This window comes from Pyxicephalus adspersus, chromosome 7, assembly GCF_032062135.1.
Source record: "Pyxicephalus adspersus chromosome 7, UCB_Pads_2.0, whole genome shotgun sequence".
NCBI classification, from domain to species: domain Eukaryota; kingdom Metazoa; phylum Chordata; class Amphibia; order Anura; family Pyxicephalidae; genus Pyxicephalus; species Pyxicephalus adspersus.
This window is the reverse complement of record NC_092864.1, coordinates 63,466,131-63,478,956: the sequence shown is the minus strand read 5'-3', so window position 1 is coordinate 63,478,956 and position 12,826 is coordinate 63,466,131. Positions and strand designations below refer to the sequence as shown.

The following is a 12,826-nucleotide window of genomic DNA, read 5'->3' as shown; positions in this document are numbered from 1 at the left end:
CAGGCTTTTGTCAGCATTTTCTGTACATATAATATTAAAGGGAAAGTCTTTTAGGTTAGGTTAATTGGCTTCCCTCCCAACATTGACCTTAGACTGTATGAAAGACATATGACTACGATAGGGACATTAGATTGTGAGCTCCTTTGACGGACAGGTAGTGACATGACTATGGACTTTGTACAGTGCTGTGTAATATGTTGGCGCTATATAAACACTGTGTAATAATAACAGTGTTCAACCCAGATTTTGCTGAGTCCCAGCTGTGTGGACAAAAATTGTAGGTGGCTCCTGTATTGTAACCCAACTCATCAGTAACCACCCGGCTGTTTTTGGGTGGTTACTGTAAAGTGCTGGGTTGTGCACCCAGCTAAAAGGGGCTGGGGAGTATTACAATAATAATTGCAATACAAATAATAACCATACAAATATCAGCTTCTTCCCAATGTGTGCAAATCATTAAATAAAAACATATTCCTGTAACTTGAATGAAACTATAGATGTACATGGGGGCAGCCATATTTGATCTTTACACATACAAGTTCTGATTATTGCAATGCAGTATTACAGAAGCATTATGTTTTATCTCTCCTTCTCACAAAGAGAGTTGGCTGGCTGATCATGTCACTTCCTGTGGCTGCCGTCTCATCTCAGTATGAAGAATCATTGTATTTAATCTACGCTGCCTCTAGTAGCCAATGTGTAAATTACTTTCTCAATAAAAAAAAAATAGACAAATAAGGACAAAACTATAATAAAACCACATATAAAATGTACCATAAAAAACTAGCTCAAACTATGTGATCACAAAAAATACTTTCTCTTAATCACATCAAATCAAATGTGTCAGATCACAGAATATTGTATGTAGGTAACTCCTTGAGGACCTAGCAAACAAATTAAATTATGTCCTAAACCAGATACCACAACAATGTACAGAATTCCTGTAGCTATTTTCTATTCAGTCAAAACCATGCAAACAAGTAATTCCTTTCAAATCCAATCATGGGAATTTGTGAGGTGAGTCACATGGGGATTTACATTCAACTCTGTATTTACAGATGTCAAATGTACCACTAAAAAATCCATTCATGTTCTGGATCAGGGCCTTCTATTAAAAACTTTGGCCTCGTTCATGTCTATGTAGTTCTCTGAATGGTGCATACGGACACACATGTCTAGATCTGTAAATTCAGAGTCGAGTGAAGGTGCCTTGGTAAGGTTCCCCAAGCACAGAATTACAGTTACACTCACTTTATCAGTGATCCCTTGCAGCTTTTGCCTGCTTTGCTATAGGTGACAATAGCCAGTGCTTTTAGGTACAAGTGGAAATTGTTTGCTAGGTGACAATAGCCAGTGCTTTTAGGTACAAGTGGAAATTGTTTGCTAGGTGACAATAGCCAGTGCTTTTAAGTACAAGTGGAAATGTGACCTCCTCTCATACGAGAGTACTCGGGTCTGGATGCCAATCACTACGCCCAAACACATAATATTTACGTGCCATAACAAGGAAAATAACCACGTTGCTCCTCAGTGTCTGACACCAATTGACATCTTGGGTTTTGGTGGTGGCTGCAGTAAGAGGCAAGAGAAACCCATTAAAGTGAAACACTTTTACTTTACCCTGGTGATAAGGTGATAGTGTTATTTGGAAGGACACTTATATTTTTGTTTGGTCATTCATTTTTACCATACCATGCAAGTATACGTACCCTCTTTTATAGAATCTTTTTCAGCAACATCAAAATCAAAGAGAGTCTTATTCACAGTATCTGTAATGGAAACAGAGATTGTTAATGTTTCTAAACAAGCATGTTGTATGATTGAAGCTAAAACTCCAACAAAATACCATGACTCCATTATACCTTAAACAAAATGCCAGGGGCCAACATGGTGAAATCTGACATATTGATTCTTTGTACCTGGCATATGGAGACAAAGCTATGTTCTACCAACTTGTATCCAGTGCTGACTTAAAGAAAATCACTGGTGAATAGAGTATTTCCTGTGTACGTGATGAAAAGGGTGCAAAGCACGAATCCATTTTAAGTACGGGTAAATAGACTGGTAGTTGAGGGTACACATAAAACAGGCACACTAAGCACAAATGTAAATGACACTTCATTAGGGAGAAGCTTATAGTCCCAGGAGCCACAGGAAGGTGTCTCCATCAATGGACCTTTGGTATTCATCACCTCTCCCTGGCTGCTAAAAGACTTTATACCTCCACTTCTACAAAATACAGGCACTTGTTAGTATTGTATAATAAAATAATATTATTGCACTAGAATGGAACTCTCTTTTTTTCTGTAGGCTGCAGTAGACAATTGTGATTGTGAAATTTGTGTTCAACGGTTTACCAATATGTACTGCATTATTTATATATATATATATATATATATATATATATATATTCCTTACAGTAAAATAAATATTGCACTTATTCTGTCTGTACTTCTTATTTGGAAGTTACCATTCTAAATTAACTTTGATTTTGATTCCACAAAGATTATATGGGTACAGTGGGATACAATTACAAGTTAGAGAACAATATACACTTACTGGCATTTGCTTCTTGGTCGCTTTTTATTTCTTCTTGTTCGTCCTTGTTTATGTTATCTGTATAGTCTTGCTGCTTGGTAGGCTGAAAGCCAAATAAATAATTAACTCAATAATGGAATCTAAAATGTGAATACCATTTTACAAGCAATGGCTTTAGTGACTTAGTTGTTGCCTAGGTCATCAATGTGTGTGTGTATCTACATACACACTCATACAAATCTATGCAGGCAGTAGGCATCATATGAAAGCAGGTTTTGAGAGACACAAGTACAGATCCACCCTTCAGTTAAATGGTAATACCATTGCAGAGGATAATAGGGTCCTGTCTAATTTAAATATTGCTCTGAGATGAACATTACAATGTAACAAACACAAACCTGAAGATATGATGGAGTATATGGAAGCATCTCTTGAAATTCTTCCTGAATTTCAGACATTAGATGTGCTGTTGTCTTCCAAAACTGAAGAAGTGTTGTCTGTTGGGGAAAGAGCAGCACACATCAGAACTGTAGGAAGGTATTTTACTGTACAATACAATAAGACCAAAACTAACCCTTTAGGTATAGTTGAAAAGACAACTTGAAATGATATTAAAGTAAACTTGTAAGCATTTTTTAATTTTATAGTCACCATTATCAACTAGAGAACTACTTTCTGTGCACTTGTTTCACTAAGTTACTATGGGCTTAACTTTAATACAAGTACAGGGTTCACCTCTTCTCCGTAGAACAAAACAGCAATGTGTGTAGTGTTTGTTTGTTCATCTGTCACTCTTTTGTCCCAGAAAATGATCACAAGAAAACATTTCTAGCTACAAACCTATGTATGTGTGTATGTGTGTATAACGTGTATGTGTGTATACAGGCTTACTAGTTTGGTTTGAAATTAACCTTTACTCCATTTTAAAGTTTTACAAGTAAAGGTTCTACATAGGAACAATGACCACAAAATGCCTGATAAGCTTTATTAATTCTTCAACTTCATTTTGTTTTGTCATTTGAGTATGACCTTTTCTAATTTCATGGACTAACGCTGCCATTTCCATTCCACTGCTTAAACAGACTACTTCTCTGACCAGAAAGGACATTCTCATTAAACAGTGACATGACAGATTATGGAGATGAGTCAGAAAATGTTAAAACCTAAAGAAAAAAGTAAACCTAACCAGAAACAGGCACAGACTACACTTTACTGGCTAAAACAGTAATGGCAGGCAAATTGTGGTGTTTTTGGTGTTGCAAGATATTTACGTTTCACAATGTAAATTGGAATACAGATTCACAATAAATTGGCTGCACAAATTACCAGTTTACTGTAAAATAAATGACCAGACTTCTATACAATCAGAATAAAATTATGAGGGTGCTTGTAAAAATCCTATCAAATTTAAATGAGTTATCACAATCACTGTGGAGACTCCTAGATACTAAAACTTTGTACCTGATAAGATGCTAGTGAATGTGATAGCAGGTTGCAGCGGCTGGCTCCAAGGAGATCTACTTTCTGGCACACATCCATCTTTGACTTGTCAAACTGTACCTTGGAATTCCTAACTTGTATCTGTACCTGAAAAAATCATATAAACATTGTTGTCAGAGCAATAGTTTGATAAGAACTACTGCTTTATGTGATCTGTACATTTTTATTGACTGTTGTTTGATACTAGTGGAAAAACATCTGCTCTGAATAAAACAACCAAAAATTAAAAAAGCTGCTAGTCACATCTTCAAAAGGTGGAAACTGCTTTGATCAAGAAGAGTACTTTATATTCTAAAAATAGGTGTATTTATATGATGTGAAGTTTATGGCCTTTTGTTTTTACCTAAAACAAATCCTAAAGCAGAACTTCAGCCAATTTTCGTTATATTGCAAAGGGTGCAGAAGGGAATGAACCTACAGCAGTGTTCTCCACAGACCCTTTTAGCTGGGTGCACCACCGGGCACTTTTCGGTGACCACCCGGCTATTTTTGGGTAGTTACTGAAGAGTTGAGATAAGAGACTTATGTCAGGTCTTGACTGTTTTTTGGGCCCCTGTTCAAAAAATGTTCCCTCACATCCTGACACGGTGGCACTAGTTTCCTGGACAAGACGTTAGAGGCATCTTCCCAAAAGTAGCTCAAATAGCAATAAAAACCTAGTCTCCCACCAATCCATAGCAGACAGGATGATAAAACTGAAAATGTCCAGGATTTTTAATACAGTTGCATTGGACGTTTCTTTACCAGGAAGTTATGTGAAAAAGTCCAACAGGGAGAGCAGAAAAAAACTCAGAGGACCAAAATCTTTCCCATTTTTAAAAAAACTAAAATAAGTTTGATTGGGGTTCTCTTTAATAAGAGAATATTATAAAAATATTTAGCAGGGCTTAAACAGCATGTGCTCATATAAATTGAAAAAAGACAGGTCTACTTTATTGAACAATTTTATGTTCTGAAATTTTTGAATTAGAAATAATAAATGTGTAGGTTTTGAAGATTTGACACCTGACAGTAAGAAAAAAACTTTCCCTAAAAGGGAAGTACATAGTATAATTAGGGCGCTCAAATGTAATGTATAGTAAATAATCCCCCTCACAACTACCCATATATATTTTGATGACCCTTTGACAATGCATGACTTTGTATGAGAATGTGATGAATAGTTTTGTTACATATACCCAGTTGTAAAGCGATTTCCCAAAGTTTTATCTCTGTTTTGCTGACCTTTCGAAATTTCTCCATCTGCTTATAGGTGTCAGGATCCAGCTCCTGAGATACATCCTTCATCCATAGCAAGGCTCCCCTGTATTCTGTACGTGCCTTCTCCATTTGGTTGACAGTCAGAAGAGTATCGGATACTGCCCGATTGGTAAATGTGGCCATTTCTTGATCAAGGCGATATAGTGGGGTACAGAGGCCTAACCTAGAAGCACACACACACACGAATAGGGGGACTGTTATCAGAAGATTATCTTTCTGGTATGATAGTGTAACTTTATTATTATTTTTCTGCAGTAAGCAGACCACTATTAAGTTATCAGTAAAGTCCTGCCTTCACAGATAAAGGGAATGGCATACCTCCGACCGGCAGACGAGCACAAAGCATTGCCAGTGGCCATCATCATTCTTCCAGCCTGTGTGCTATTCTCCTGAGCATGAATCTTCAAGTGCAAACCAAAATCATTCTCTTCCTGAGATACAGCTGTTAAGAAACAGAAAACATCCGAAATAAAATTCTCCATTGTGTATATCAACCACATATCCAGCATCAATAATGCTAAGACTAAATTTATCCAGAGCTAAATAATCTAAAGTACTAAAATACCTGCTATTACAAATCAAAGCAGTTCTAGCAGCAAGCACTCCCTGTTAGGTCTTTACTCATTCCATATTGATCATTATCATCCCACTGCTATATTCTATACTTTTATAACCAGATGGCTTTAAACAAACACAATGTGCCTGATGTAATAAAGCTCCCCAAAGACGGAGAGCATACACTTTCATCAGTAAAGCTGGGTGATCCAGCAAACCAGGAATGGATCTGGTCCAGGATTGAAAACATTATCTAACATATATCAAATGACAGGTTTGCTGGATCACCCAGCTTCACCGATGAAATTGTATCCTCTCCAGAGCTTTAATACATCAGGCCCAATAACTCTTTAATGTTTATGTAAACACTAACAATTAACTCTTATTTGCTCTGTTTTATTCTGTTAAATCTACAATTAAAAGGTGAATTGTTATATCTGTTTGATAAGTACAGAACAATCCCTTAGATCAGGGGTCGGGAACTAATGGCACGTGAGCCAGATAAGGCTCTTTTGATGGCTGCATCTGGCTCGCTGCCAAATCTTTAAAAAGCCTGCGCTCCACGGAGAGAAGCTGTGTTCCAAGCCTTATAACACAGCTTCTCTCTGCCGAGCACAGGCCACGCCCCCTGCATCGCATCCGGCATCTTGGGACCCGGCACCCGGGATCTCTGCACCCACCCTCCGGCATCTCTTCACCCACCCTACCTTGCCCCGCAGCATCATCGGCCGAACGGGCCTGATGCCGCATCCTTCTGCACATCCTGCACAGGCAGCCGCAAATCGAGGCCCCAGCTTCGGCCTAGCTCCCGTCGGCGGCCCATGTGAATGTGATCCGGGCGCACCGCTTTTTCATCCCTGAAAGCTGCCCCCTGCTCTGCTGCACATCTAATCTTCTGCAGTCATTCAAAGCGCGCTTTGGAGAATTTCATGAGCGAACTCATCTTTTTAAGTTCATCAACCATCCACACGAGTGTGCAGTGGACAGCACCGACCTGAGTTACATCCCCGGTGTCTCCGTCAGAGATTTTGAGCTACAAGCTGCTTACCTGAAGGCCTCAGACATGTGGGTGAATAAGTTCAAGTCACTGAATGAAGATTTGGAAAGACTTGCACGACACCAAGCAGAGTTGGCGAGCAAGTGGAGAGAAATGAAAAAACTTCAACCCGCGGACCAGCTGATTGTCAAAACTTGGAAAGCGCTTCCTGTCACATATCACACACTGCAGCGTGTGAGTATTGCTGTACTGACAATGTTTGGCTCTACGTATGCATGTGAGCAGTCTTTCTCACATCTAGAGAACATTAAGACCAACCTACGACCACGTTTAACGGATGGAAGTCTCAACGCCTGCATGAAACGTCAGCACGTATCAACCAGACTACAAAGCCATCAGCAAAACCATGCAGCACCAGAAGTCGCATTAATAGTAAGAAGTACTTTATTCATTAATTCATTATTCATTCATTGGTTAGCAACAGCATAACATAAAATGCACACATTTACTTGTATTTAGTTTTAAACATATTGTATGGCTCTCACAGAATTACATTTTAAAATATGTTGTGTTTATGGCTCTCTCAGCCAAAAAGGTTCTGACCCCTGCCTTAGATCCTACCAGAAATCAGATGATGTCCGGTAGCAATGATATTTTAGGAAGTGTTATCAACCTGTCCTGTTTTATTTTGTGGATTTCAGCTCACCTCTTAGCGGTGCTAAAGAGATTGAGATAGGGGAGTATCTGTAATGCTAACACATTTTCTGTCCTAGGGTAATAACACAACTTTTACATGGATACATTGCAGTGTTGTTCCCCTAATAGAATAGCAAGTGCATAACTGTCAGAATAAATGAGTAAAACATTGTTTGAGCAAGCTTCTGCAATATTTTGCAACATTTTCAGCACATTTACAGAAGTTTAATAGAAGTGCTGACTGTTACCTTAAACAAGCTGCTAAATGTCAGCAGGCTTTCAACAAATGTGAAGTCGTACTAAAGCTTACAGTAATGGCCCTGAACATTTAGCAATACTTCTGTTCAATTTAAACTTCAATGCCATTCTATGTCTGCAGCCTGCTTTTCATACTCACCATTTAGAGCCTGCTGGTATTTTTCAATTATTTTTAGCAGCTCTGATCCTGTTGCTTGAATAGAACGAAATACCTGTAAAATGAGAATTATATTTTTTTATGTTTGAGGTTTATAGTCAATATAACTTTTGAGTGCTATGGCTAAAACTATGAAATAATTCACTAACTAAATGGAAATAGACCACTCATAGCAATTCAATGGTATGTAAAAAAAAAATGATTACCAGTGTGGTATTACAGGAACATTACAATTGTTTTGGGTCAAATGAAGATTACTTTTCTGCACAATTTTTTTTTTGTACAATCTGTATAAAACAACTACAGGATTCACTCATGACTCAGGATTTTCAGACAACATGTCTTATTTTCAACAGAAGGAAATGCAGTAGCTTGTTTCTTTTATACTATCTACCTCTAATTTGAACTCCGAAGCAGCCGTACAGTAAAGTTAGTCTGATGAACATGGATATATTGAAGGGTAAAGACAAGGTTGGGTCATAAAGAATTTCTTTCTATCACTTGTCTAACACTTGCAAACAGCTTTATGGGAACATCAGTGGTGCTCAAGCCATGCAGTGTTCTGGAAGGATTAATGAAGCACAGTAAGGTAGCACAGCATTGCATGATGAAATAATGTTTTTTTTTAATATTTGTACAGCTCTTATTTATGAGCAGTTTTTCTCAGTATAATAAACCAATCATAATAACGTAATAATAAGGTTTCTCTTTCACAATAATAGGAAGGTTTTTCTTTCACATTAGCTTTTGTTGTATTTTCTACCCTACCTCTAATTTAGCATCCAGCTCAGCGTCTGATGCAACCACATGTTCATCTTCTTTTTTCCCAGTAACTTTAATTAGGACTTGCTTGGTTTTCCAAAACTTTTTTTGCATACGGCTGACCATGGACTGGTCTTCTTCCATCCATGTTTTTCCACTGGTGTTCATGGAGTAACTGTAAGAAATAAAACAATGAGGAATTGATGTTTTCATGTGCAGTTACATTTCCCTTCCTGATGCTATTTGTCCATTGCCTGCATTTAGCTCTGTCTGCTTACAAGTCACAAAGTAACCTTCATAAATAAATAATATAACCTTCTCAGATGGCAGGTTGTGTCAGGAACCAAATAAATTAAACATATGAATTGCCTCAAATGTTGTAGTTGTGCAGTGTAATCACGATCTCATGATGAATAAAAAGCCTCTCTGAATCTTCCCTACTAATGAAACAGTGTAAACAAATGTTCAGCAATGTATGAAGGTGAACATTTGGTGTATATCAAAGTTATAGGATTAGAGTCCTAAATATGTACAGAGTGTCCCGTCTCTGCACAATCATGTGCCAAGATTAACCAACTCCTAGTAACATATGTGGGAGTTATGTTATCCTAAAGATGACCAAAGATTTCAGATCTAAAAAAGGCAGAGTAAAGATGGAAGGGCCAGAGACCAAATCCGGACGTCAAAAGGCTTTTAAGGATTTTTTAGGGTTCCTTTTAATAGGTGAATCCACCATTATGTGCAAATATGCTGTCCATACGTGAATCATGGCAGAAACCTCCTATGGAGTGGGATATTGGGAGTTTTTTTCTGCTTTAATCGTATCCTATTTTTCTAATTTGACCAATAACCCCAAATAGTCCCTTTACCCAACAGATACCCTGCCCTTCACTGAAATATGAAATTCTTCTATTAGCACACACTAGTCTATGCGACTACTGGGTGATAATGCAACTAGTAGATAATAGACTGGAACAGAGTCACTTCAGCTCCTAGGTGATGATTTGTGCAAGGATAGATAATAGTGATCATCTGTGACCTTATAATGGTAAGAAACCACACAGTTTTTATAACCATTGATCTAAATCCTCCTTTGGATGTCAGATAGCTGTCAGATGATTTTTACTTGAAGCAATGTTTTGGGATAATTTCCAGTGACAGATGATCAAATGAGTGCTGTACACACATTCCCTTTCTGTTCAATTGCGAGATCGGGTGACATAGGTTGGAAAAAAAAACTTGCTGATCTCACTGCTCAACAGTGATATTAGCAAATTTTTCCCCTCTTGCGAAAAGCCTCCTTCTGCACATGCATGAGATGGTTGGGCATGCACAGATGGAGCACCCAAGAGTAGGCATCCCAGGAAGCTCTGCATTTCCATTCATTTAAAAAAAAAAAAAAAAAAAAAAGGTGTTGCACTTAAAAAGAAGAAACAACAGAATTTTTACTTTGCATAAAATGGTTGTCTACCCTTCTATGTAAAGTGAAATTTCTGAGCTTAGGTACCCCTTAAGTTTAGTTGTAACTGACAATAATTTACAACATTTTAGGAACATGTTAGAATGTGTATTGTAGTGTGAAGTAGCCCTTAGTTTAGAGTGGGAAAGAGTTATTACCTGTGCTAGGATTTTACCTGTCATTGTAGAAATTTCCCCTAACTTTTGGTCTCTATAAATATAGAAGAAATTAGGAGAATGAATATTACAAATCCACTTAAAGTTCATGTGTTACAGAATTTAGGTGAATTGTGCAGAAGTCACTCAAAGCAAAGTGAAAGACACAACCTATTACTTACAGCGATGAGTGTACAGCGCGACACAAAGAATTCTGGGAGAAAATTCTGTCCTGTCTTCACTCAGTCTTCACAATGCTGCATCAGGCTTCTCTTCCTTCAAACCCTGGGACAGTAAAGCCAGTTACTACATCAAAAACAATGAGAACAAAGAAGGGTTTTTAGGCAAAACTATATTATAAGTGAATAGTATATAATCACAGTATAAATCACAACCAACAGTGAACATAAACTAATAGAAAATAACATAATATATATTCTTTGTAAGACATCCATCCCAATGAGTTCTAGACAAATCCCAACTAATTGTATAAATAATCTAGGACTGACAAACATCACAGTATCACATCCAATTTGTATACAATCGGTCTTAAAACCTGATGCGTGTCACTACATACATATATATTTGGTAACATATATTATACCCTACTTACTACATGCATATACCATATAACATGTATGTGTACACCCATCATACTGCTAAGGGATAATATACAGGTCTATGATACAATATGGATGTATTTAGGAATATTTTGGTCATTCAAGGCATGGCCTAAATCATTGATTTTAGAATTTAAAGTAGTTTTAAAGCCTACATAGATGACACCGAGTCTGCTAATGAGCTATGTGTCATAAACAGCTACCATTGTTTTTTATAAACTACTTTTTCCACCTATCTTGTATCTTGCTGCGTTTACATTTTTGTGTACGTACACTGATCCAGATTATTGTGCAGGAACAGGAATGTACTGTATGATGACCTAACCATTTGTATTGTCCATCCAGTGATACATGTGACATGGTGACAACTTAGAAACGGGGTAAAAGTTTTACCTTATAACAGGAAATGCTTATTATATTAAACAGGATTTATAAAGCGCCAACATATTACGCAGCGGTGTACATTACCTAGGGGTTGAAAATGCCAGACAGATACAGACAGTGACACAGGAGGAGGAGAGGACCCTGCCCCGAAGAGCTTACAATCTAGGGGCGGTGGGGGAAATAACAAAGACATTAATGGGAGGATCACCAGATAGTAAGTGGAAGTTATTGTGGAAGTAATGGCCTCTCTGCAGAGATCCAACAAGTCCCCTGCGGAGTTATAGCTAAAGATAACTAGTCAGCAATGAGAATATGCTTTGCTGATTGCAGTGCTATAGATCTCTATCATTGCTTCCACACAAAGGACAAAGGCAGCGTAGGTTGTGTCTGCTTTCTAGGGAAATAAATCTCATCTCTCTCGGTTGTTTTCAATTTATTACATTATTATTAATAAACAGGTTTTCTATGGCACCAACATATTACGCAGCGCTGTACATTAAATAGGGGTTGTAAATGACAGACAGATACAGACAGTGTCACAGGAGGAGGAGAGGACCCTGCCCCGAAGAGCTTACAATCTAGGCGGTGGGGGAAGTCGTCAATCCTGAAATAAATTAGAAATGATTGCTGCTGTATCAGATAACAAGATGGCTCCTACCTCTGTGTACAGGTAACAGCTGCATTTTATTTATAAAAAATACCAAAAAGCACCTGGAGATTTCTCACATAATCACTATATTAGTAAGGTTGATGGGAAAATCTTTGTACAATTAGAATAAAAGAGAGATTTATTCCTCTGGTGCCCTTCTAGTAAGGTGATCATTAGCTGGGGGATGGGAATCCTCCCTTCATTACCTCCCTGCATCACCCATCAGTTGCCATGACAACCATGTCTTAGCATCAATACCACAAGAAGCTGGAATTACAGAGAAAACAGAAAAAATAAAAATTTTTACTCTTACCGGTAAAAGCATTCAAAGTCATTCAAAGAACAGCGGATGAATAGAGCTCAGTGCAAGCTAATAGGGTCTATATAAAAGATGAGCGAAACAAGTGCGCATGCGTCAAAGATCCAATACGGCCACCGTCCCATAACAGGAAATGGTTAAGTTGTCCCTCAGTAGCTGGAATGTACCATTGCAGGCTTCGGTGAGGGGGAGGCGAGGTTTACATGAATGTTCACTGTTGTTTCGTTACTTTACTTACGGCTTTATTTGAGGGCTTGTAAACGTTTTTACATTTAGTAATGATGATTTATTTCGGGCCACGTGAATAGGGCATGTTGGTACTTGTAGTTCTTAATAACTGTATGTACAAGAAAACCCTGACAGCATAGTGGATGTGGCTTAATGAAAGCAGGCGAGGTTTAGTTTGAGCTGATTGCTTTTTGTTTTGTGATTTCTAGTTAATAAAGTTCTCATGTTCTAAAATATGATAGAGACAAAGATATGTAAGAAAGGGGACTCACCCGGGTAAAAGGGCTGC

General features: G+C 37.9%; 1 protein-coding gene across 1 annotated transcript in view; it reads right to left on the bottom strand.

Moving 5' to 3' along the window:
- The window catches only part of ICA1L (islet cell autoantigen 1 like), an 18,553-nt gene extending 6,103 nt beyond the window's left edge, over positions 1–12,450 (bottom strand). Inside the window, exons 1-10 of the mRNA XM_072418749.1 lie at positions 12,304–12,450; positions 10,520–10,643; positions 8,730–8,898; positions 7,944–8,016; positions 5,617–5,740; positions 5,263–5,461; positions 4,000–4,125; positions 2,937–3,035; positions 2,560–2,641; positions 1,710–1,769 (exon numbers count right to left, since the gene is read on the bottom strand). Coding sequence (XP_072274850.1) covers positions 1,710–1,769; positions 2,560–2,641; positions 2,937–3,035; positions 4,000–4,125; positions 5,263–5,461; positions 5,617–5,740; positions 7,944–8,016; positions 8,730–8,891 — 925 coding nt within the window. The 5' untranslated portion in view covers positions 8,892–8,898; positions 10,520–10,643; positions 12,304–12,450. The remainder of the gene's footprint in view (positions 1–1,709; positions 1,770–2,559; positions 2,642–2,936; positions 3,036–3,999; positions 4,126–5,262; positions 5,462–5,616; positions 5,741–7,943; positions 8,017–8,729; positions 8,899–10,519; positions 10,644–12,303) is intronic.
- Between the last annotated feature and the right edge of the window lie 376 nt (positions 12,451–12,826).